Source organism: Clavelina lepadiformis, chromosome 2 (genome assembly GCF_947623445.1).
Source record: "Clavelina lepadiformis chromosome 2, kaClaLepa1.1, whole genome shotgun sequence".
Lineage (NCBI taxonomy): Eukaryota > Metazoa > Chordata > Ascidiacea > Aplousobranchia > Clavelinidae > Clavelina > Clavelina lepadiformis.
The window spans coordinates 8,479,994-8,506,197 of record NC_135241.1 but is presented as its reverse complement, the minus strand read 5'-3'; the positions used below and the strand labels follow the sequence as shown (position 1 = coordinate 8,506,197).

The following is a 26,204-nucleotide window of genomic DNA, read 5'->3' as shown; positions in this document are numbered from 1 at the left end:
GAGAAAATATACCCCACATGAAAGTCAAAAAATATTTGAACAATGTCATGTTGCAATAGTGCTGGTTAGTGTTCATGGTATTAGATGACCAATAAGTTGTCATATATTGGATGCCTGATTGCCTATGCATTTTGTATTGTGTGTGGTGTCAACCAACTTGGTCAAGATATCCTTTGGAACACATTTTGTTTATGATTTTCTTTCTATTATCATTAATGTAGTTTTGTAACAATTGCTGTTCTAGGTATGTATGTAACAATGAATCAATGCAAAAATTAGAACTGTATTGGCCTTGAGGCTTTAGGAAATATAAGGGCATTAAGTAATTTATCTCCGTTGAAGTGATCTCAACCATCCTGGGGGAAACCTTTGTTCTTTGCTTCGCCGCTGTATGAGAATGCCATTTGTTATCTGGAAATGATTTTTCAGGCACTATGAGCACCAATAACACTGTTGCCAACGGAGCTCGTTTAGATGACTGTCATTCAACAATATTTTCATTGGTACGTTTTTTTATATAGGCCTACAGTATAATTGGTAAAGATAAAGAAACCATAGAAACCATAGAATCCAAAAATAATTTCTTCGCAGCTCTGCTATAAGATAAATGTGTTTGTGACCAAGTTTTAGATGTCTATTCAATTTTTCATCTTTATAAACCAAACTCGTACAAGCAGAGACATTTAGTACTATAAACTAAGTGGATTAGTTGTAAGTTATATTCATCTGTAAAAATACTTCTAAAAATCAAGATCATGTTTTGCATTGAGCTTGTGTTATTTAAAATGTAGAAGTCTTATGCGAGTAAGATTTGTTCGGTTTGTTTTTACCTGTATATTTTTTTGCTTAATTTTGTTCGTTCTATTTCATCAAACACATGTTACAAGTAAGTTCCAATGTTAATTGCTCAGTGGTTCCGTTGCTAGACATTTCTAACTTGCTAGGTTGTGTAGCAACCTGTATTAATTGTTATTATAAATCTGTTTTGTATTTCGGTTAAATTTTGTATAACCAGAGTTAGAGTCGATCACCATCATAAATATTTCATCATAGATGACTTAACTGTAATCTGTATAATTATCGTACAACAGTCAGGTTACAGGTTTTGTACATGCCGTTATTTTTTATCATTTATTTAGGGCTTGTTGTATTTTTTTCATTCATCTTTATATCCACAGAATTGTGAAGTTAGCCTTAGGCATAATGTGTAATGGACATGTTGTGATTTCATAATTATATTGCGTTCCACCAACGCTACTTGGTTGCTTGTGTTGGGGTTTAAGTTTTTTATTTAGTATAAATTAAAAAAACTCAATATACAATCCATAGACTAATTTTTGTATATATTTAGTGAACATTATTCACTTTAACTTAACATTCGTATATATAGTTTGTATATAGACTATAAGATAGCTTTGACAGTGGTTTTGGTTAAGTTATTAATATGTATAATATGTACAGGACTAGTTACTAATGTATATATGTACCTTGGATATATTCATGTTGTATAATTTCAGGCCACTGATGTAAATTTATGATACTTAAATGTATATAGTTGTATACAGAGGTATTATTTACATATGAATTTATTTTACATGCATGGATGCATCAATTATAGATTCTTGCATAGTGTGTTATACATTGCAGTTGCAAAAAGTAAAATATGTTTAGCTTGACTATAATTACTGTTGGGTATTGCAGGCTGATCTCAGCGGCATAAAATGGCACAAATTTTCATCAGCCGAAGTTGGCCTTGCTGATGACCCTGTGTTAACAGCTTTTACAAAATGCCTCTCACTGGACATTCTTGCAGTTTGGCGCCGCTCACCAAAGAAAAATAACCATAACCAACCAACTACTTTGCAGGTAAAATCATTGCCATTGTTTGATTTTCTGTGTATACATATAAATACTACTAGGTTAACCACCAAGTTGAATCGTTTTTAATATACAGTATATATACATAATACGCATAATAAGCTTGTGCGTATTTACAATATATAAATGTGAAATTTGTATATTATCTTGGTATAATTGTAGGCTATTATTTTTACGTATGGAAAATTCTAAAATGCCTTTACACAACTAAATCTTTTCTGGTGAAGGACATATTTGAAAAAGAGTTATGGATATTTTGGTGGGGAGAGGAACCCTATGTAGACAAAATAGCCCAGCAGCGTGGTCTGCGAGGTAAATTTTTTCATGATTTGCATGGATTCATATGATTATGATTTTTATTTTTTTAATGCTTTATCCAAGTGATAATGATGATTTATAAATGCATCTCTTGGTGATCATTACTAGATGAAGTAGGTGGATGCTGGGAAGAAGGTTTAACTTATGAATGTCGAACTTTGCTCTTTAAAGCTATACACAATCTAGTTGAAAGGTGACTAAATTTGTAAACATATTTCTAAACTAGTATTATCAAGTTTGGATAAGTTTTCTTTGTGTAACTCGTTTATTTGCCTAATTCGCCATTGTTTTTGCTAATTATAAGTGGAATAATTCACTGAAGTTAGTCAAACCTCAGAAATTTTGCCAGCGTGATTGCATTGCAAACTTTTAGTCTGATACAATTACACTGCAGTTGTTTTTTCCAAGCTCGTTTACGATTGTTAGTGATGTAACATTACCTTGTGTCGATCACAATGTGCAATTACTAGTATGCATACATATAGACATTATCAATTAACACTGCTTTTATCAGTGCCATGCCAAGGAGCAACAAAAAAATTGCGTTGTTTGACAAGATTGCATTTTGAAAGCTTAAATTAACAGTGCATTGTTATACAGAAACAAAAAAGCGGACTTCGATTTTGTGTTTTTCATTTCTCAAATCAAATATTTAGTTTTTACAGAATTGTAGTATTCCTAAGTTTGTGTAGGTCTTTATTGTCCTGTTTGCCCAAGTCACCATTTTATCTATTATCGTTTACGTGGTGGCTTAGGCAGAGTTTGCTTTGTAGTATGTATGGATAGGCTGATACAAAGCTAAACTTATATAAATTAACGAAATATCCTTGCTGCAAGATTAGGGTAAATACCAACCTTGGCAGCTGGACCATAACATTCCATCAATCAATCATGAAATCATTTCATTTGTCGTCAAAACCGCAATAGGAAAGAAAAAACAAGTCAGTTATTGTTAACATGTGCTAATGAATGGGAAAAAGGGATAAAGCCGAAAAGACTTAAAACTTGATCAAAAATATAATTAAAGTAATATTTGCTGGTAATAACTAACGTAGCACTTAATCCATAAACATATATATTTGCTGCGTTACGGTGGTTATGTGAAACGTATCCACTACATATTCATGATTTTGCTCAGAAATAATGACCCAGTTTGGTGGTTTAATTTAAGTGAACATAGTATTTTTTACAATAAAGGCCACTTTGTTTCATCAAAAATTGTTGGTTTGGTGAGGTATCCTGGCTAGTGAGTCTGGAGAAATAGTGAAGCTCTTTACAGAGTGCTACGAGCGAAAGTAGAACTCATGTTAATTGAAACATGGCAACTGATAAAAAGGCCAATGTATTTAGTGATTTGTCCTTATTGCAAATTTGCATATATATATATCAAAACTTTTTGGAAATGTATAAACATGCCATTCGCTTCTTATTATTAGTGTTTAATTTCTTGACAATGGCAGTAACATCCAAATGTGTCCAATATCGTTGATGTGAATGTGGTCCATGTGCATAGCCTGCCACAATGCTATACTTTAAGGCCGGGGTATCCTATTTGTCGATCACAAAACTTCTTCAAGTTGATTACACATCATTTAAAACTTATTTGGACATTTAATTGTAACCAATTTTCAAACAAAGAAGCCATTCTATTGTTTTTAATAAGTTATTTTAAAAGCCAAAATGGTTGAATAGTTTATTATTTTATTCACAAAACAAAATAAGAATGTAAAAATGTTAGCAGTTGGTGTAAATTTCTATATTAGTTGATCATTTCGATGAGTTTTTGCAAAAGTAATTTGCAAGCTGGAAAAGTTTGGACATCTTCGTCTTATGGTATGATCAATGCAAACATATCGGTTCTAATGCAATTGTGGAAACCTGTAGCAAGCGAAAATTTGCATTCAGTATAACAAAAATATCGAACAGTGTTGCAATGCAAGCCACCCGAAATCATCTTAAAGGAATTTTTTGTGTGACTTTTTTCAATATAGCTTACAACCAACAATTTTTTGGTTGGCCATTTATCCTTCCTTGTCACCCATTACGCTATTTCTATCATCCACTTTGAGAAACACTGTGTTAGGCTATCAATCGAATTGTGCAAATATTCCTGAAATTTTATCATTTTGTGCTGAATAGGAATACTCTCATGACCCATACTTGTTCTAATTTTAAATGATGTTTGTTTTTGAAGTAACAGGAATTGTTTTCCTTGTGGCTCATCTCTAGTTGACTGTTGGAATGTCCAAATGAAAATATTGATGTCATAATCATTATTACATAAACTAGTCTTATATACTGATACAAATGATGTATGTATGAAATATTGTTGCTGATGGTGCATTTTTCTCCAATGACTTCCTTGATGTTGGATATTCTTAATCCATTTGAATTTAATAGTAATTAGTATATATATATTTACAGGTGCCTGTTAAATGAAAATTTCGTGCGCATTGGTAGATGGTTTGTGAAACCTCTTTGCAAAGAAGCTGATGAAGACATTAGGTACAGTTGGACAGCCTTCTTTTTGCATTGGCTCATTTTGTTGCTATAATTAATGTACCTAAGTGCTAATTAAACACAATTACGACTATGCAATTTGTTACTTGCAGCAGAACTCAGTTAGGTCTCCAGTTAACTTTCAATCGAGAGAATTTTCATGCTATATATCCATAATAAAGATAATTGTAGTTATTGCAAACTATGTTGTGCTGTATATATTTTGCCATGATTGGCAGAAATATTTGGTGCATCTCATATTGTGAGTATTGCAGTCTACTCTATGGTCTGATGTGGCTGTTATAAGTAGTTTATTAAGTATATATGTTTAAATTTAACTTTTGGAAGAACAGTTTAGTAGCTTCAATATTCCAGAATTCAGAATTTTCAATATTCCAGAATTCCAGAACAAAAAGCATAAGTGTTACACCTTGACTTAAGTTGCAATAGCACAGAAACATTAGGTTGATTTATTTTTTCTGGTAAACTATTAACCTGATAACTAGTTTTGTTAAGGTCTGTGGCATTTTTTTCTCATTTATAGTTTTGTGTTGGTTGATGCCGAGTGCATTAGACATTAAACATTTAGTTTGACTTCTTCAACTATGAATATTTGCAATGCTTATTATAGGTTGAATAAAGCAATGTTAAATTTATTTTACTTATTTTTACAGTGACCGTTTCTCGTTTTCCTTCTCATTTTTCTTGCACGGTGAAAGTTCGCTGTGCACCACAGTAGAAGTTGCTAAACATCAAAATCTTGAACGGCTAACTTATCAGCATATTCAACAAGTTAACTCTACTAATAATCCAAATTCCGGTACTTTTCAAGAGCTAATTAGTGAAAGTTTTTGTGGTAAAATTTGACTAATAAGTAGGCCTAATGTTATTGCAACTAAATCTTCTAATAATTGTTTCAGTTATTTTGGCACCATATGGGCTAAGGGCAAAGTTAACTGGTGTTGTCTATCGATCACCTCATGATTATACTGTGAAGAAGTTATTGGAGGAATGGAAGCCCTTTTATCCTTTAGGAAATGCAGACGATGTTACAATGGTATATACATGGACTGTGGCTATAGGATAATACTAAACTAGGTTGAAATTAGCCTGGGCTGAGCATAGTTTAGTAACTTATGCTATTAACATAAGTAGCTTGAGGTACTCTTGTGGCTGACTTAAATCAAATAGCTCCACAATATGTGGAATTTGATATATTTCTAAGGTACTCCCATTTGGTAGTAAGCATTAAAACACCTTGAGTTTCTTGACTCATCGATGTACATCATAATACAGTATATGATAAACTAAGTATTGTTTTAGGCAATAATTAATTATCTGGCAACGAAATGTTTTTGAAAATTTTTGGAAGTAGGCATTTTAACTTCTTAGGCCTATTCTTTGGTTTTGAGTTGTGCAAATTTGTAGCTTACAATAACTGGTTTGGATCAGAATATACTGCCATACTGAACATTGAATAGTGCGGTGTACCATTATGAAATTGTACAACAGACCTAAGGTTTTCTGCAATGGGTTGCTTAATATGGAACTTGCAAAGATTTAGTTGTAAACATGGGGATACATAGGTGACATAAAAATTGCCAATGCCTGTGATGATTGCTCTGTTCAGCATGCACTCCAAGTAGAAACGTGATTGATTGTTTAGTTATATTATATCCCGCTAATGTGAATGTGTTAATTGTATTGTAGTTGTAATACATTAGGAGATGTGGGGAACTGGATGTATTTTATATTACAAGAAATCACATTTTATAGCTTTCAGAATTTTTTTATGAAGATTTGTCTTGCCAGTTATAACTTTTTACTTATAGTATTCCTAGGTCTGGATTGTTTAAACTATGAAATATGTCTCTGAGAAGTGGGACTATGAAACCAATACCAAAAACCTTTGACTCCGATTCCTTGATATATATAATAATCAACACTAAGTTTTCTACCAACATGCCAAAAAATGCAATATGCGATTAGTTACATACTTCTACTAAATTAGCTAAACAAGTCTTTGATAAATGCTTGTTTTATTGCAACGGATAACATTTCACTCTGCCTTATAAGCATGATTTTTCACCTAACTGAAAGTTCTTTTAACTTTGCTTTATGTCACGCCATTATTGCCCTTCTGGGATCACAAATTGATGTTTAAAAAGACGAAGTTGTTCAAGTACCTTCATTGGCATTATGCATATGTCATGTACTAACCTGTGCACGCCCACTTCCAGACAATGGCTAGATGATGGTCCTATGTGCCTAATAAAATAATGGTCGTGTTAGTTGTGGTTGAATCAGTTGTTTTGTGCCGGCTCTATTGCAATCTTAGTTTGGATACTGGAGTGTGTTTGTGAAACAAAATGCTATACATTGCTGTGTGAAGATATTTCAGATGGTGATTAAGTGGTTGTGATCAGTTGGTGTTGGAGTCAAGATTCCACTGACCCAAAGTTCTTTTGATTTCTCGACTCTGACTCCACAACCCTGCTGAGAAAGCTGTGCATTGTACAAGTGTATGTTGTACTTTTCTTCATAACAAAAAATAAATTCTTATATTTTTCTCAGGACGATGGATGCAGTGATGAAGAAATTGACGACCAAATTCCTTTTCCACCAGTTGTGGAAGTTGTTCTGTGTAGGTGTTGAAGTAAACCTAATCTTACGAGATTATTTTACTGCTTTGTGTTTTCAATAGCAATCACTTTTAGTCACTGTTGGTCCAGCTATATTTTTGTATTTTAGGTGGAATTCACATGAATTATCCTTCTCATTTCGTACTAGTGCCTGTTCCAGAAGGGTCAACGTCATTTACCCAATTAACAAACCCCGGTTTGAAATCTGATCCTACTCAAGATAGAGGTGCGATAATTCAAATAACACACCATGTTAAGTTTTGACTTAATAGAAGAAATTCAATTTTGCAAGTGGATTATTTGTTATATATACAAAGTTTTGTTGACAGTGGTTTTCAATAAAATGTATCTTTTCTGCAGGTAGTCAGTTGGTAAACAGGAATGCTTTTACCCATGAAAAAAGCATGGATAGTGGAAATGATGGAAGTATGTGTTGTTCTACTCCTGTCAAAACAAAAATGCCATGTATGAAATTGAATCCATACCAAGATTTTTATCCATATGTTTATTACTTTAAAATACACTGATGCTTTTTTCTTGGCATGATACAGATTGTGTATTTATGTTGTTTGTTGTTACGACGTTCTTTTGCAGGTGCAGTACATAAAAAGCATAGTACTTGCAATCGACTTTCACATATTTCGTCTTCATTAGTGGACCGAGTGCGTGTAAAAAGTAAACTCTCAAATCCAGATCTTCCCATTTCTGGCCCAAACAGAATTTCTCCAATGAACATAAAACCAGATATGGACAGCATGGCACTGGACAGGTAAAGAAAAAAATTTGTACTGGATGGTATGGCAACTACATTTCCAAAATCTGTATTAAAATATTTTCTTGAGATAAGTACCAAGTGTTGTTTATAACAATTATAATTAATTGTTTTTAGTAAACCAACCGAACTAATAGCAGATTCCAAGCCTGTTTTAAAGCCTTGGACCTTTAGCGATTCTTTCAAAAATGCCAGGTTTTTGCTTTTTTTTAAATGTTAATTGATACATGCTCTGATTAGATTGTTGCTTTATAGGAACAGTTTATGCATGAAAACTGTTGGATTTTTATTTTTCCAGAAGAAAAGGAGCCTGTTCAGCTCCAGTTGAATCTCCCTTTGACATGAGGAAGTCATCAAAATTAGAACGGCAACAGAGATTATCATCTTCAGCATTTCATCGTAAATTTTCTGCTGGTGGTACTACTTTAGGAAACACAGAAAATTTTAGTTTTTCTGCTGCAACTACCAATGCCAGAACTCCTGTAGCAGGAAATCAGCTACCAGATTGTGTAGATTACCCCAGTATGTGTACACAAACATTTGTACCACCTCAAGTGATTCCTTCACCAATGCCAAGCCTTCTGCCAAGTCAGAATGAGAAGATGCTTTCAAATAAGCAAAATATTCCTGGAGAATTATCAGACAAGCTCCTGGCTCGGCCGTTTGTTACACTGGGAAATGTTATGGAGCCTTGGCCCAATATTCCTACCCAACCAGTTCAAGAAGTTGTTTCACATATTCCACAAGTTGATCTTGAATCATCAGTTGAAATCCAGCGAATGGTAGGAAAGGCATATTGTTCTTTCAAAGTACAGTAAACTTTGTTACTTGTTGTCATGTCTATTCAAAACTTCAACTCCCAATTATTATATGCTTGCAAACTGTACATGCTCATTTGTACGTAACCAAAATTACACATTTTAGGTCGGAGAATGGAACAGCTACAGACTTCCTTCCAATGGTACACAAAAACCTGTCGCTTCATCCAAAAGGCCTTCACTAGCGTGTGATAGCCTTGACCCAAGCCAAAACGTGATGTCTGCAAAATGTTCAATGAATACTCCTTCGCTTTACTTTGGGTACTATGAAAATCTGCACTAGTAATTACTTGTCTAAAATTGTAGTGATTTACTTGCCATTTTGAAACAGGTTTGTGTTGCATTCACCCTTTAACAGTTGGTAACATAACTTAATTTTGTCTGTTAGTGCTTTGAAGAAAAAGGTCAAAGTTGAAATGCCAGAAGATCCAGAACCCAAATGTTCTGGTGAAGGAAAGTTGCATGAGATGCAGCATATTCTAGTTAAACAAGAAGCAGTAAAAAACCATATTCCTCGTCAAGTAACCGTTGGTAAGTAAAAATTAGAAATTCAAGTTAAATGGTCACATGTTGGTGGCAGAGCTGTGTTAACCATGTGGGAACTGCAAAACAATTATACTTAAAGCTTCTAAATCTACAGAGTAAGTGCATTTTTATCATAACAGCTTTCGTTCATCAGAAGGTGCTAACAGTATGCTGCACTTCATATTATGTGGATGTATATAAAATTATAGGAATTGCATTGTTTTGTTTGTGGGTGTGAGCTACAGTCATAACAATGACATTTATATTTGTATAAGGACATCAAACATAGCTGTAAATGGATTAATATTAAGTTTATCACAAAAACCAAAAAGTACTTCATTATTTATTGGGTTGTAATGCATTCAATTTACATGTTTTCTTCATTGTTATTGTTTCAGGCCCAGTGAAAGAACTTGCTGGCATGGCTGTGCCATCTGATCCTTATGCTTTTGATGATGAAGCCGATGACACCCTGACAACAAGTCTTAAAAAGTCTCAGTCTCCTTGGACTAGTCATAGCACATGGACGCCAACACCCAGTTCCATTAATTCCAGAATGAAATCATCAGAAGTGAAGCAAGTAAGTTACTAGAAATATGTTATGTTTATAGAAGTTTTATCTATTCTGATTATTCTTTGACTAATCTAGGAACCGGCTACTGGGTTTGGAGGTAGACAAAGTGAACTTGAAGCATTGTTGACCCAACATTCATACTCCCCCGTTGGTCATCATGCTGGTAATTAATGTCTTTTAACTACAGTAATTAGCTAATTTTGTAGCTGTTTGTTATTTATTCATGAAAGTTTTCCCGTGGTTGAATTATTTTTTGTAAACTAATTTTGCAAACTTTGCGTAATATCTTTTCAAGTAAACACAGCTACATCAACAACTTTTGGAACAAGAACTTCCACCAATCTGGGCAAATCCCTAAAGAGGCAAACTGATTTAGAGGTGTGGAAAGAACAATTTTGTTTTGCATATCGTTGAAATTCACCCCCAATATGGACATGTCATAACGGTATAACTATTCTTCATTTAACACTGAACACTCTAACTATTCTTCATTTGTATTGTAGTTTTCAATGGAAGATTTAAACTCCATGTTTGACGATGATGATGATGAAGGAGGTGCTCCAACTCCCCCAGATGACCCTGATGATAATCATCCCATTATAGTGCCATCATCAGTTGCAGTTGCCAACTCGTATGGTGTTTCAGGTGCATGCTAGATTTTTGCTGTTAAACGCATATTTCCATACAACACTTGGTGCTATTCCAAATTATTGCAAATCTTTTTCGACTTTTCTCATATAATAACTGAAGTGACTGTCTCACTTATTTTAGAAATGTATTCTTAGCTATGATTTAGTTGTGTGTAATTTACTAAGTTTAACTACCAACTTAAATCTTTTTCCCTTTTCTAATTAATTTGTAAGACACTTCTTACAAAGAAGCAATTAAAACGACATTATTTTTTAGCTGCAGATATCAGATGTAAGTTGTACATGTAGCAGTGTCGGATTTTAGTTGTTGTCTCGGTGCCATGGCAGCCAAATTTTGAATTAGGCATCCATTATTGAGCTGAATGGATGCCCACTACCAGGCACCCATTACTTTTTTAATGATTGGTCATCACTGCTCAATGAGGTTGCCCATATGACAGATGTCTGAATAATATCATTGTTTAAGGCGTTATCTGTGCCAGAACCAGACTATAATAAGCGCACTGAATGAAGAGATGTATTTGCAGGAAATTACTCTGGCTATTGTGACCACACCATTAGGGAGAAAAAGAGCAGAGCTTTTATGAAATTTTAGAAAATGCATGGTTGATTGTGTCTGTTGCCAGATTAAGCCTAGTTTGCCAGAGTAGGGCATCCAAGTTTTTTGAGAGTCACCCACTTTTACGGAGCCAGGATGTCCAAGGGCATCCACTGAAAACAGTAATAGGTTATTCTCTGATATAGGAATATACATTTAGAAGAGCTGTCTGGTTACTTGCATAAACTAGATAAGATTTTCCTTTGTAGTTGTTAGTTGTCTTTTTTATTATTTGTATGCTTTTTTCAACAGACCTGCAACACATGTTTCCAACCCCTCCATCATTGGAATCTTGTCACACGTTTTCACCAGAGGGTAGAACTGTTTCTTCCGGTCTTAGCACTCAGACATCTGGTGCGATTGTGTCTGATCAAACTGTGGCAACAAACGGTTTGGATCATACGGTCCCCACCTACTATAATAGACACATTGAGGCAGACAGTGGAATGAATTTGCCATTGCATCTTGCCTCTCCTCAAGTGCAGGAGACTCCTGTACCATTAAAATATAGCAGGATGGTCAAGCATCCAGCTTCTGTGCTTTATAAACCTATATCAATTGCTCCACTACCTCTTCATAATCATTCCTACACTCCATCTTGGGAAGTAAGTTGCCCAGCATATTTTGTACCTTCTTTCAAGTATAGCACCGTTATAAGTTAGACCAAAGACACGATGTAGCTAATTAATTATATTTATTAATTCTCAAAAAGGACAAAGCATTTTCAAATGACATTGAAGCTAAGTACAGTATTGATAATTTTATGGTTTATGTTGCAGGTGTGTTTCACTTTCCAAATCGTTTTTTTCAACAGGCAGCTACAAGAATTTCTCCTGTGACAGTACCGCCTCCATATGCCGCATCAACATCAGATATGCTTTCTTACCAACCTTTAACGCCTGCTACACCTATGATGTCTGGGGTAACACCGAACACACCCGGCCACTCATCTGTACGCACTCCAGCATCTGTTCCATTACCCTCGCCTGCCCCAGTGCCAACGCCAAGGACTCCTGGTCGTGGCGGGATTCGAAGTGTTGATCCGATTGAGTCACCAATGTCTTCTTTTGCTACTCCTAATTCACAGGTAGCAGTAAAGGGACTTTATGTTGATCAAAGTGGAAATGCCGGCATCTTTATGAATCTACTTCTTTCGGATTCTTTGTTTAATCTTTTTTGGGATCATTCATTTGATCAATGTGCTTTATGTGTATGCAACACAAATATTCATGGCGCTGACGTTGAAATGGGCTATTTGCCTGCTTTATCAGGACATGAAGCTCGGTATAAATGCACCTGTGGGTTCAGGTAAAATAAATTTTAAATTGTTTTTTATTTAAATTACCTTCTTTGGGACTGTTGTAAGTGACAGTTTTTTGCTGCTAATGTGCAAGTGTCTATTTATATGTTGAATGCAATCCAATATGTTAGCTTTGCTATATTTATCTGATGCTTCTCTTTGGCAGTGCTATCCGAAATCGAGTTTCATCCATTGGAACTGGTTTGTTTTTGGAAGATGAGCTGGAAATAGTAGGAGCAAGATATGAGAATGCTATTTTGCAGTCCAGAAAAGAAAACTATTCACCTTCGCGTCCCCCAGGTAATTAAATAGTTGATCAAACTTTCATTGATTACTTGTATTCAGTTAACAATTGTTGCGTTTAAACAAGTCTTTTGCTCTTGACTATTGCAAAAAAGTGTGTGAGTGATGAGTAATTGTCACCGTGCAGTTGCAGAGGCTATAGTAAAACTCGCCCTGGAGTACAGCTCTTCTCCTTTCACGTTACCCACCAATTGCAAACGTAAATATTCTGATGAGCTTCATATCGGGGATAATGAAAACGTGGTCACCAGAAGGGGTAATCTTTATTTTTACTTATGGAGCCCTTGATGAAGAACTAGCTAATACAAACAGATGTATTTCAATTATTTGTTGTTAAAATAGACGAATATGAGGTATTCGCCCAAGCCCTGAGCACTAGCCTGTCCATGATGGAACCGCCAATAAAAGTGGATGCCGATGCAATAGTGAATCCTATACATTCGTGGAAGAAATCACAGCGTATGTTATCATGCATGTGTGAACAATAGGATAACTGTAATAAAAGTACCTTAAAGACTTTCCACTCATTTTTAAAGCATTTATTTCTTCAACATTTATTCCAACGTAATTGATCCCATTATAATTTTACAACTTACTGATTCCTTTTCTCGTGGAACAGAAGATGCTCTTACATGCGCAAGTACATCCGATATCCATCGTCTTCTGGTATCATTGAAACCTGTTCTGCAGGACGCAATCCAGAAGAAACGAACAACAAGATCGTTTGGCACCACGCAGCATGTTAAAGGACCGTTGACTTGGAGAGAGTTTTGTAAAGAAGCTGGTAAAAGTAAGTTTTGAGTTAGTAGGTTTTTAGTCTGCTATGTCAGCGTGCGGGATAAGCCTCACTATTTTTTGATTATTTCTCCAGACGCAGAGCCTCAACCTATTCCGTCATTTATTGTTGGTTACGACCAGGACTGGCTCTCTGTATCGCCACAGGCCCTCAAGTATTGGGAGAAGCTATATCTTGAACCCTACTCTTCACAGCGTGACGTTGTTTACGTGGTTGTCAGCCCCGAAAATGACACTGTCATCTCCTCAGCCAAATTATTCTTTAAGGAATTGAGTTCGTCATACGAGGTGCGATTATTTTCAGCTTATCAAGGTCGAAATATTACCAGCCGCGATTCACCATTCCTAAATTTATTTTGTTTGTCAATTCTACCCGAATCGTAATGCCTAAATTAGATTACTCCGCGATTGCAATTAAATCACGATCGTACACTTTGGTGATTCCATTGTGATTTGCAGTCATACCGTCTCGGTCGTTTAAAGCCATACAATCGAGCTTTTAAAGACGCTGGGATTTTGAGAGTTGGAGTAAATACCCCAGTATTGTCTGACTCTTCCGTTGATGAAGAATTTCAACGCTATAAAAATTCAGGTTACCTTCTCTTCTCTAATATCGTATTCATTATATACTATATTTTCAATATTTACTAGTCCTGTTTAAATGTTTAGCTCGTTTTCACGCATACTATAGCGTGGCGTTAAATTGGTATATGGTTTTTCACAGTGAAATCTCAGAAGAAAAACGGCATGTCTGAAAGAAATCTGGAAAACTTGATTCTGTACGCACAGGCTTGTATTCAGAGTGTTGGTAAGTAGCAAAAAACGTTACAACACGAGATGAATAACTTCACAGCAACAGCATGCTTTTAATGCTTTAACTTTTACAGGCGCCGTATTAAAAGGCGAGCAAAGTTTAGATCTTTCGTCTTTGTACATGAGAGAAAGCCGTTCTCGAATGCCTTTGCAAGCTACCACGAATGCTGTCCCGAACCAACAAAGCGGGCGCATAACCCCGTCACATAGTCATAACAACACTGCAACGCCCGGGCACAATCCCATGCAGAGAAATATACCTAACTCTCAGCAACCCCAGGCAGCTGCAAAGTAGGCAATAAGAATTTAGATTTCGCTGCATATGTGACTTCTTATGTTATTTCGAAACGCAGCTTTGGTGAAAGTAACGTTGAATTTATTTTATTTATTTAATTTATTTTACCGTATTTCAGTGAAAAGATTTTTAACGTTCATTTTATTCATGTTTCAAAGCCGAGCAAAAGAAAGTCGAACGCAGTATCCCACACCGTACGACGCCTCGTCGGCTGCCAGTATTGTAATTTATTTGCTTGATCCGTTTGAAGGAGCATTGTCTAGAGGTCTGTGGCAATGCTTTCTTTCATTGAGGAATGCTTTGCCCGAGCCAATCAAAAACCATGTATTTCTTCAGGTATTGCCTTGTCGTTTGTTAACACTAGCAATTTCACACAGCCATGTGTGTTATGATTTATGTTTTATTTTATTTCCACCGTTTCAGTTTTTCAATGGAAGGTTATATATTCACTGTTAACTTTGCCAATTTAATCGCTGGACTGTTTCATTTTGTTAGGTCGTTCCCGTAGAGTCAGTACTGCAAGCATCATCTTCCCAAACAAGGCAGTCACTAGTTCATATTTTGTCGTCAATCTCGTTTAGTACCTTCGCGCAATGTCGGAAAACAGTTTCTAGTCAGATTAACGTCCGTACTATGACCGGCTTTGGACCAAAAGTTGCTGACAAAGAAGCACGGACCAAACTGACCAACGTACGCTATTGATTAGTGATCTTCAAAAATTTATTTTGTGTATAGCATAACCAGTATTTGTCGATGCTTGGCCGCGTTCAAAAGCCGATATACTGTATACAAGGTTCCAAGGTTAATTTAACGGCACTGTAGCAGTTTTTATTCCGAGGACTCATCTCAGGTATGGGGTTATTGCAAAATTGCTTAAAGATTAACTTTTTCTCATAGAATGAATCCCTCAGCGTATATACCCCGCCGTATGTCCTCTCCCTACCTTTCGATCGTACGTCGGAGTCTTCAATCATTCGCAAGCAAGATGCAGATCACAATATTCTTTTTGTCTCCTACTGCTTATCTCATAATCAAAGATGGGTCCTTGCATCTGCCACAGATCAGCGCGGGGAAATTCTTGAAACCTGTTGCGTCAATATTGACGTTCCACCCTGGTAAGACTATTAACCGAGCTTACCAAGGCACTGCATTTCAACATGTACTTGTAAATATAGGCGTTTATCCATGGCAAGGAAACAGAGGGTCTCCGTAAGAAGCGAAGCGATTCGTAAATTATGGAAGTTCTGCATCAGCACCTCCTCGAGATTGTCCACGAAATCGTGGAGGTTTGTCATCGGAAAACTGGGAAGGCTCAGTCATGGTGAAATTAGAGGTGTGTGAACTTTAAGCATTAACTGATCTTTTAGGAGTCGAATGGACTTGAAAGAAGGGCCAATTACTTTGTTTGCTTGTTTTTATACGGTTAAATTACCAAAAATGCTATCACTTGAAAACTGCCGCATCGAGCTTGCTGGAATTTTGCAAAAATACACAATTCATTGTGTCTCAGATTGGTCTATGGCAGTGGTTCTCAAACTTTTTTAAAAGAAAGTACGCAACGGTCTTCTAGCAATTTTTAAACGCCTCACGGTCCCTTAAAAAATCAACACAAAACAACACGTTGGTTATTATGGTATCATTGTGACGGGTGTAACTGCTTCTTTGCAACAATTCGGCTACGTTTGGTTCCGTTTTGGACAACGCAACCCTAATATCGTGAATCACATTCAACCGGTTTCGAGCTTTTGGTTTGATGGCAAGTATTGCCTTTTTTTGGAAGGTGCTTCGCGGTCCCAGAATAATGTCTCGCGGACCCCAGTTTGAGAACCACTGGTCTAGAGTCTAAACGCCTTAAGAGAAATCTTAATTTTTCATCCATACACCTCCTTAAGTAAAATATAAATATTTATTTGCTGTGGTTAATTTACAATGCCAAGCACCTTGTGGTGATATTTATTTATTATAATAATCGGTGATGCTATTTTTGAATTTGTTGCAGATTGGGCTAAGTACTTAAATCGCAAGAATCTTCTAGCTAGCGGCAAGCGTGGAAATTGCGCACAGTGCAGGTTGCAGCAGAATCCTGAAGCATCCTCTGTTGTCAGTGCCTGTCTTACCTCACTTGAACCAGACGGTGCGCTGAGGATTATGCCTGGTATGTTTTTTGCAAGCATTGAATTGTGCAAATCATATCCGTTGCTAATGATGTCAAAATTTATAAAATATTTATGCAGACGTTGTTCAACCGAATAACTTTGGCCGTTCTACCATGAATGTCAGTCAAACAACTCAACTCAAAACTCCCGAAGATATATCGTGCACACATATTTATGTTTTCCCCACTTCGGCTGTTACCCAGCTACCCCGCTCAAACTTTCAGGCCGACAATGAAGAAGACCCTTTGCTTGACCAACCTGACGCAGGTAAAATTTTATTCAACGTTGCTATAAATGTGGTAAGGGTTTATACATTTTGCATTGGATTACAAAATTAGAGAATTTTCGTTAGAAATCATACTTTGTAATTAGCTCCGTCGGCTGAATGTTAATCTAGCATCATGGTTATCATATACAGTACTTGTTATATTATATCAGTTAATCTGAATCTAATGTTTTTTTTGCAAGCCCCTCTTGTTCTTTTTTTTTGGTTGTTTTATAAAATAAAAGTTCGATGAAAGCAGTTAGGGAGAAAAAGTAAGCAAGGACACCGCACTCATAATCTCATATATTTTGATATCACTCTGTTATTGGCAGTTTTATATGGTGGTTTAAAAGACGCTTAACATAAATGACGATATCAATCTTAACGTTTTGCAAAGTTGTCACCTTGTTTTCAAACTGAATTGTTTTTTCTTGCCAGACATACTTCCTGACGTGCTGGGTGACTTTGAGGATGAGGAAATCGTGGACATTATGAATTTTGGTGCTTTCATGGATCCACTTTCTCTTGGTACCAACGACCCCCACTTTCCAATAGGTGACGATGATGTGGTAAAGGTGGGTATTGCCTGTTATGTAACAAAATATCTTTATTTTGGATCTTTGGAAGTGTAAAACGTTTCCACCAAACCCAGTATAAATTATCTCTAACATTATTTGATAGCCGCCAACCACAGAACGATTATTATCGACAACCGTGGCGTCTTCCGAAGACGCGTCGTTGTCGCAACAGCCTCTTGCTCTCGGCTATCTTGTTTCCACTGCCCCTGCCGGTCCACTTCCGTCCTGGTTTTGGGCAAGATGTCCGTATGCGCGAACAAGATGTCCATTGTTTTTACGCTTCGCTTTGCATATCCAGGGTAAGAAAGAAAGAGTTTCCATATTTTATCAATAGATTTTTGCCCACAGCTGACCATACTCCTTTGTGTTTTTATAGCAACTGCAAGTGAATCATCCAGTACTTTGGAGAAAAACAACGAGCTTCACCCTCTCGACTCCACTAAGACGGCCGTTGTACTCAGGTTGGTTGCTATTCAACTTGTTTTGTGTGTATTGTAGTTATGGCTGATTAGCCGTGTTGGTTGTATATTGAAGGTTTGTGCTCGAAAATTACAACGCGTTGTCCTGGTTGACCCGAGACCCGGTTAGCAAAGATCGTCGTTCCTGTTTGCCAGTTCACTGTCTCGCTTTGATGCAGCTTTACCAAACCATACAGAACTTGGCCTAACCAGAACAGGGAAAAAATTCCTACATGCAGGATTGTAGTTATGTTTCCAACAATAATCCAGGCAAATGTTGTGAAGCAGGAAGGTTAACTTTTGCCACCCAGTGATTGCAAGGTACAGCGAAGGTGGCGTCCTCCCATCGTAGTAAACTTCCTTCCATTTTACGGGCTGTTTTGAAGGGCGAATTTTATTTCATCGAGCAGTATTACCCATCAACATATTCGCCCCTGCGCACTGTATTTGCACACACTGCAACAAAGACAAGTTGTATCCCAACCCTTAATAAGCGATCGGAAACAGTAATTATGCAAAATTTTATTTATCGCTTGTACTTGTTTACTCATGGCAAACAAAAATCGCTAAGTTTCAAACACCGTTCCAATTCTCTTGGATTTCTTATACGAGTTGAGTATTACATCAGTACTTTAGCCTACTGAGTGCACTGATATGCATTGGAGATAGTAACTGTGCTATTGCATTTTATGCTTTAAAAGAGCTATCAATGCTCAGAGTTTTATCAATGATGTTTTTAATGCGATATTATTTATAAATATTGCAAGCGTTACAAACTGGATAGGTGTAGCTTGTAGCTAATAATGAAATAAAACAATGAATTTTTTTCTGCTGCTAATGGCTTGATTGGGTGCAATACATGAAATCGATGAATACTAAATTAGAGACTTCGCAACTCTTTCAAGTTCAACAAGCCTTTTTTACCGTTTGACCATAGTTTCTTCCAGTCGAAACTTTGTTGTGAGAAGGGCGGTCGTTTTTATATGCGTTGACGCATGTCGTCCGTTTTTCTTTGTGTTTTATGAGGATGTAAATGCGGATTTACTTCTACTGCCTATTTGCGCCCTTACAGTTCATTCGCCCTTCTTATTTTTGATTTCGTAACTACCATAGTATAAAATGAAATTTGTCTTTCTATGGCCTATCGTTATTGCTTTCACTTGCGTATTTAATCCATTTTCATATTTCCTCTTTTGTTTGTGTTTGTTCGATTGTTTTTTCCTTACCAGGCTAGGACAACACATGTACGGCGTATTTTTGGTAGTACAGAGTGAAAGAGTGCGCTTTTGGTGATAAGGTTCTCAAAGCCTTTTTGTATAAATGACTATTCATTAATAAAACAATCTTGTCATTTGTGGTATATCATTTCCATATTTTATATCTTGCAAATTGTCGTGTAAGGCTAACATTCTACATTTTTGTGATCTTTAAATTTGGAAAAGCTTAAAAGGAGAAACAGTCATCCAACACCGTTATAGTTGATAACTTCGCCGACCCACCATGCATACCAGAAAATCATACCAACACTAGTCGAGAATGTTAAAAAATAGATGGTCAAGCTTCTTTTTCTACCATAAAGGTATCAAAAACAATCGAATTTTCATTTACTAATTGCTAGTTTCTGTTTAATAACGTTGCGTAAGGAACAATTTTTTTGAATTATAAGATTAACTTTGGGTTTTCTTGTTATAGGCTGGGTTAGATATGTTCACCATTGCATAGTGGAACAGCAGTAACATATTTTTAGACATAAAAAATTAGTAACGTTTTTCGCAAGAGATTTTGCATTGATTTATTTGCTTTGGTTATCTTTTTCAAATTGCAGTTGTACAAAAAGCAAAAATAACTCTCTACACTACAGTAAGCTTGAAGAAAGCAAAGCAAAGCACTTGTGTTTTCAACTCACTTTAGGTTACCTGAACTCTTGTTGGCGTACTATGGTTTTGCCAAGCTGTATAAAATCTGAATTTCAATGAAGTTTGTTCATATCAATTATTTTGGGCAAGTTTCTTCATTACTTAAGGCCAAACATTTTGCAAATAGCATTTTTCCGCTTACATGTTTCATAAATTCTTTGTTAGGTAACCGGAATGGATTGAGCGGTATCGATCAATATGACATAATTTTGACGCTTCAGACTTTTTATTGTTTTAAACTTGTCACAGCTAAAACACTGCCATATCCTTGAACCTAGCATTTTCTAGTTCAAACAGCTGCGTTGTGCAAACATTTCATCCCCTGTGAAATTGTGTTTGTCACACACATCCTATTTCTAAGAGCATGTTAACTATCAAAAATATTGATTATTTTGTTAAAATATGTTTGCCATTTTGTACATCGGTTTGTCAACAGTTAAAAATATGACACTTTAAATCTAAAGCGAACATAAAATGCCAACCCTTGTCACTGTCACGTCAACTGAAAATATCATTATAAGTTTAACCAGCTGCCTAGCCGACTCTCAATTGCTCTTTTCCTGAAACAAATCATAAACAGGAAAGTTATGCTTTTTTCAAGAGCATACTGTCGAAAGTGTTGCGTAATTTTGAAGTGGATATGCCGGATTCAGCACTTTGCATCCCGGATCCTATACATGAGGTAGCACTTGAAGCTAAAATGTGCTATACCTGAGTTATGCAGGGAGCCTCTTACCAGACAAGAATCAATAACTTTCCCTTTTGTAACCGGATTTTGATGGGTTATAAAAGTAGCTAAGGCTCCGCTGATTTGGCAGAAGGCGCAAGGTTGGTGCGCCAGCAATTGCAATAGTATTTTACGAGCTTTTATTAATATTGAGAAAATAGACTCTGACAACTAAAAAGTTATTTAGATGTCTTTCGGAGCCATATTGCTCTGCGTTTTTGCCTTGGTTGCTGCCCCCCACAGGTAAGATTATAATTGTTGTATACAATAACATATTGATCAAAGAATGTCTGATAAGTTATTCCTATACGCAATAATGCTCAAATGTAAAATTCAAACTCATTGCCAATATCGTTTTTAACAACTCATAAATCCAGTCGCTTCCGATCATTTCATTTTTCGTAATATGCTTATAATTTAAAACGCTACATTTGTGATTGGATTTATTTCAAAAGTTGTATATTTCTTGTTTTTACTTTAGCACCAATGGCTTTTCTCCAGGTAAGCGCTGAGTTTTAAGTATAGGCTACAGCACAAATATCAAAATACAATGATATTTTTTGTTAAACGTTGAAATAATTTTTGATCACATTTATGTGAGAAATAATTGTTGCAATTATTAAAAAATTATGTGCAAGTTTCAACTTCTATTTTTTAAATTTGCAGAAGCCTGCGACTACGGCCTATGTAGAAACCTCGCCTGTCCAGCATACGGCGACTTAAACTGCGAAAGGATCGATAATAAAATGTAACTTTGAAATTATTTAACAAATTAGCTCGTATTTTACTATTCACAAATGTCAATCTTGATAAGTTAAAGATATGTAAATAAAGTCATTTGATTTTTTTCTGTTTTCTTTTTATACAAAAGTTAATTTGGTGTAATCATTACCATTCTTTTAAAGTACAGTATCTCTGTACTTTTCTTAACTATATGCTTTTCCTTGATTTGAGTTGCATAGGTTATATATTGTTCACTACATTATATTTACAGAATCATGCGTCATACTGTGATGTGTGCAACAGAAATGCAGAATGTTAATTCTATTTTTGGGAAAAAAAATCTTTAAAGCTATAACGTTATGATTTTATTAATAAGATGGAATTTTCATTGAATTTGTCTAATATTAATGACTACGCCGTTTATATAGGATCTGCACCGCTAGTTGCCAATCTGGATACAAGTTCGAGGGCATGAAAGCCGGCGAAGATATCTTGTCGGAATGCCAAACAGATGACGGCGCCTGGACTCGCTCAGAGTTCCCAAGATGCATTGGTAAGAGAGCTAGGATGAGTTTTTATTTGCAATTTTCTATTCAATTTTAATATATTTTTGAGAAATAGATAAACTTCTACTTTACAGTAATTCTGATAAATATTCATAAATAAATTATCATTGATATACATTAAGTATTTTAAATGTGATATGTCATTTTTAACCAGAGGCAAAATGTGAAGCGATGTCTCCAGAAAATGGAGACGATCCGGATTGCACTGTTGCCGGTTCTTTGCGCATTTGTGATATCTCATGCAAAGCCGGTTACAGGCGTAGCGGAACACATCTCTTTGCGTGCAACTTGGAAACAGGAGATTGGAGCCCTCGGTTGCTAGAAACCAACCATTTTCCTGCTTGCATCAAGGGAAACAAGAAGTAAGCTGTTTACTTTTTTTAATTATTGCCGGATTTGGTACAGATACAAGCTAGTTTATATACTGTATGAGTTACTTCAAAATTGCTACTGAATATATATAGTTAAACTTGAGGTTATGAGGTTAAAGTGGTTTTCTACAAAGTTAATTTTCTTAGTTTGACATATCCTAGTTGGTATAACTAATTCGTGAAACCTATACAAATATTTTTTGTTTTTTATTATAAATAATTTTCAAATAAAAAGTTCTTGTTTCATTTCTAGTTGAAATAAGTATCCTGTGAAGTTGCAATACAGTATTATTTATAATATATTCAATTAATCATCAAAAATATATAGAAACTGTTTTAAAAATCACTACAGTATTTTAGAGAAAATTAAATTAGATTTTCATTGTTTTTAAGATGATTTTTAATGATAGTAAATACTATTTACTAAATAGCTATGTGTTAACTTACATTACACATGTTTATTAGTGCAAACGATTGTAGACCATAGGGCTGAGAGGTTTGATTTGTTATAATTTCATAGGTGTGTACAAAGGTTCCCTTGATCAAATTTTGGATATCCTTTTGGCTTCATACAACTGCGAATGCGTGCGCTGTAACTACAGCGGTTCGTAAACCACTGTTTTCCGATACAAAAAATACGTGATGTACAAGGTGCATAAAACGCTACAACGTACGCTATAGTGCGTGCCGTATATTGTACAACTGCCCGTAAAACTCGTTGCAGTAAGGGGCAAGTCTAAAAATAAGTTGGCTTTAAGTCAAAGAGTAGTTGGCAGTAAACATACTGGTAAAGGATTTGTACTAATTAACTAATACAGTATGTAATGTTTAAGCAGTTATTATCATGAATGAGCGGCAAAAACGCAAATTAATTTCTTAATTATGACGAGTTTCACGGTTCTTATTACGTCACAAAAAAGAAACGATAGGGATGACTCAGGTATTTGGATCAAGTATGAATAAAATGTTTCCTGTGACAGACAAGTAAAGAGTAATACGTATAATTAAATATAGGCGTACTTAAGTGTATGAGAGGAACATTTTGCGTTAAATAAGCCGAAACTAGCTTACTGTTGGTGTATCTGTACTGGTTAATGTTGAATTCTTGTTGATGCTAACCTACAATCTGTTGACTCTAGCCGAGTCCGGTATAGGTAACTGCGGTAAAAACAAGAATGCTTTAAAAACAGTTCATGCACTACCATCTGTGGCATTACCTGCTACTAATCACTTACCCACGGATACGCATTCCTTCAAAAACGTGTTAGCTAGCCAACCATACCTAATATAAACCCCAGTCATCAGACATATAGTTTTTACATTGCAACGGTTGGTTACAAAATCGGTTGTTGCAACCAGCTCTTTTCCAATAGCACCCTGCCATTGCTTATTGCTCAGTGATTGACAGGCTGCTGCTGGCGATATACGCCAGGCTGTTGTTCGTGATGTAATTAGTAGCAGCTTAGCTTTTCAATAAAGTAAGCGGTTTACTTCCACGTAGACCATGAACACCTTTGGTGAAAACAAAGCAGTATGTTGTCCAGTTTTCACCAGCAACCAATAGTACAGTTCTTCTCTAGCACTCACAGTCCGGTGTTCATTAACAACAGCCTGCTAATTACCAAACAGTAAAGAATAACTGGGTGCTATTTGAATACATAAGCTGCTATAAAACAATAACAACCGTTCTTCTGATTATGACACTGCCTGCGATACAATTTTGGCAATAACTGCTTAACCACTTCATATTATTAAAAATCCTTTCACCAGTATGTTTACTGACAAATACTGTTTGATTTAAGGCCAACTGTTTTTGGAATTGCCCTTTACTTCAATGCAAGTTTTTCGTATCAGCAGGATGGTGTTGGGCACAATATAGGCTCAGGTTGAGGCTGAGGTTGAGCCAAACAATATAGGCTGAGGTTATAGCCAAACTTTCCTGACCAAAACCTTTACTGACAGTGTTGTAATGCGGTAGTTATCGTCTTTCAAACAAAATGGGATTTGGGGACAAGGACCCATAAAAGTTGTGACAACGTAGAACTGCACATTGAGTAAGCAGTTTTTTCAGTAGGCTGTGTGTTGTGTTTTAAACGGCTTGTCCTGTTCTTTAGTTTACACACTGCAAAAAGAAAGTTTAGATGTCAACCAGAACACAACTTGAAGGGCCACATCTTGCCCACATCGGTACAAACACAGTTGGAGTATATTCGACAAACGCACAAAATTTGTACGATACTTATTAACTCTGTGTTGTTACTACATATTTCCATTATCAATGCGTGACGATAAATGAGATTCGAAAGTAATAGGCCCCATTAAAAGCTATAGGCCCTGGCCAATTGGAACACCTGTTCCCCCTCTGCACTGGGCTGCGTACAAGAGAAAAAGTTTCTTTCAAAAAGACAAATAATTTAATCAGCCTTCCTCCCGTATGACCAATTCTACACTTCATTCTCGCTGTTGCTATTAAGCAACTAAGTTTTTGTGCATTTAGTGGCTGCATTCAGTCGCTTGCTTATAACGTATTTCATTTCAGCGTATAGCAATAGTGCAACTAGAACGGAGTTCACGACTAATCGGAGTAGGAATGTGTAATCCACTTCCATATAGTAATGTTAAAAGGATGTTGTGTGTATGTTTTTGTTGACAAGTAGTAACCTACAGTATAGTACTGTATTGTGTCATTTGAACAAAAGGGCTTTTGTTGATTACCAAACAGATTAGTTATGGTTTTATGTAGTCTAATAACTTCTCATTACAGTTAACATTAACACTTATCATGCATTAAAGGTGTAAATCCCCAAGACCACCGGTGAATGGTTTTGTTCAGGTTAATGTAACCAATGATGAGCAAAGAGCTTACCCAAGCTGTCCAAGAGGTTAGAATGAGTTATTGTAACTTCTACGTCTGATGTGAGTTACTTGTGACTTTGTGAGGTCGTCATGGTGTAGGCTATTATATTATTATGTGGTGTAAAATGTCTTTGTTCTTTTCCCAAGGCTTTGAATTTTCCATTAATATTCCAAAATCTGGATATTATCGCTGTGGACCCAACGGAAAATGGCTTCCAGGAGAGCAGATGCCTGAATGTGTCGAAAAGGCGGATGCGGTAAGGAAAGTTTCAAAACTGAAATATACTACTAGTATTGTTTATTGAAAAATAGTTAGATGTTACCTGTAAAAAACGCCAAATTGTGACAACGATTGAGACTACAAGTGCCATAGTATTGTAATAACTGTACGATAGCTGAGACTGCGTTTGCAGTTTTCTGGCGTAATTACCGGCGAAACGTTTGTTTAATTTAATCGATAGGGTGGTTATTATAATTATCTTGAAATCATCTTTGCAATCTAGTTTCATTCACAGGTATGATTTTGTTAAAGGTAAATCCAATAGGAGTTGGTCATTTTACTGGTGTCTACACTAACGTCAAAGCACCAGTAGACCAGACCGGCACTTGTTTCACCTGGGGCCAGCATCACTATCGAACATTTGACGGCACTATCTATCGTTTCCGAGGAACGTGCACATACGTTCTAGCACGTGACATGGTTGATAATAGTTTCGCCATCCATGTTGTTAACGATGGTGAATGCGATGGTTCAGAAACCGGTTGCAAGAGGTAATAATGTGATTCCTGTATTAACATAAAGACCTTG

The 26,204-nt window shown here is 36.0% G+C and overlaps 2 protein-coding genes across 5 annotated transcripts in view; both read left to right on the top strand.

Moving 5' to 3' along the window:
- Positions 1-245: 245 nt before the first annotated feature.
- Positions 246-19,597, top strand: LOC143445065 (mediator of RNA polymerase II transcription subunit 13-like). Of its 4 annotated transcripts, none has more exons than XM_076943895.1 (39): positions 246-503; positions 1,702-1,866; positions 2,106-2,190; positions 2,305-2,389; positions 4,621-4,701; positions 5,370-5,515; positions 5,616-5,752; positions 7,270-7,339; positions 7,447-7,563; positions 7,698-7,763; positions 7,932-8,106; positions 8,227-8,304; positions 8,408-8,891; positions 9,034-9,188; positions 9,316-9,458; positions 9,851-10,032; positions 10,102-10,189; positions 10,322-10,404; positions 10,530-10,671; positions 11,527-11,879; positions 12,089-12,582; positions 12,741-12,874; positions 13,005-13,133; positions 13,220-13,336; positions 13,497-13,667; positions 13,749-13,960; positions 14,132-14,264; positions 14,397-14,480; positions 14,560-14,776; positions 14,939-15,116; positions 15,276-15,470; positions 15,678-15,895; positions 15,956-16,113; positions 16,780-16,935; positions 17,015-17,203; positions 17,640-17,776; positions 17,883-18,078; positions 18,156-18,240; positions 18,314-19,597. In XM_076943895.1, the coding sequence occupies exons 1-39, from the start codon at positions 435-437 to the stop codon at positions 18,444-18,446; spliced, it is 6,240 nt and encodes a 2,079-aa protein (XP_076800010.1). In that variant the 5' UTR covers positions 246-434; the 3' UTR covers positions 18,447-19,597. The 4 variants fall into 4 exon arrangements, with proteins under 4 accessions (XP_076800010.1, XP_076800008.1, XP_076800009.1 ...); XM_076943893.1 differs by having other exon boundaries at positions 7,698-7,802; positions 8,411-8,891; XM_076943894.1 differs by having other exon boundaries at positions 7,698-7,802; positions 13,011-13,133.
- Positions 19,598-21,549: 1,952 nt separating this feature from the next.
- The window catches only part of LOC143444889 (uncharacterized), a 90,247-nt gene continuing 85,592 nt past the window's right edge, over positions 21,550-26,204 (top strand). The window contains exons 1-6 of the mRNA XM_076943683.1: positions 21,550-21,628; positions 22,032-22,156; positions 22,324-22,531; positions 25,334-25,422; positions 25,544-25,653; positions 25,929-26,167. Coding sequence (XP_076799798.1) covers positions 21,627-21,628; positions 22,032-22,156; positions 22,324-22,531; positions 25,334-25,422; positions 25,544-25,653; positions 25,929-26,167 — 773 coding nt within the window. The 5' untranslated portion in view covers positions 21,550-21,626. The remainder of the gene's footprint in view (positions 21,629-22,031; positions 22,157-22,323; positions 22,532-25,333; positions 25,423-25,543; positions 25,654-25,928; positions 26,168-26,204) is intronic.

What these genes read in the sequence shown, in the direction of transcription:
- LOC143445065 (XM_076943892.1), top strand. Translation starts at nt 435, where the DNA reads ATGAGCACCAATAACACTGTTGCCAACGGAGCTCGTTTAGATGACTGT. An exon ending in AAATGCACCTGTGGGTTCAG is followed by an intron (nt 12,583 to 12,740) that starts GTAAAATAAATT and finishes TCTCTTTGGCAG; the next exon opens with TGCTATCCGAAATCGAGTTT. An exon ending in CAACCCCAGGCAGCTGCAAA is followed by an intron (nt 14,777 to 14,938) that starts GTAGGCAATAAG and finishes CATGTTTCAAAG; the next exon opens with CCGAGCAAAAGAAAGTCGAA.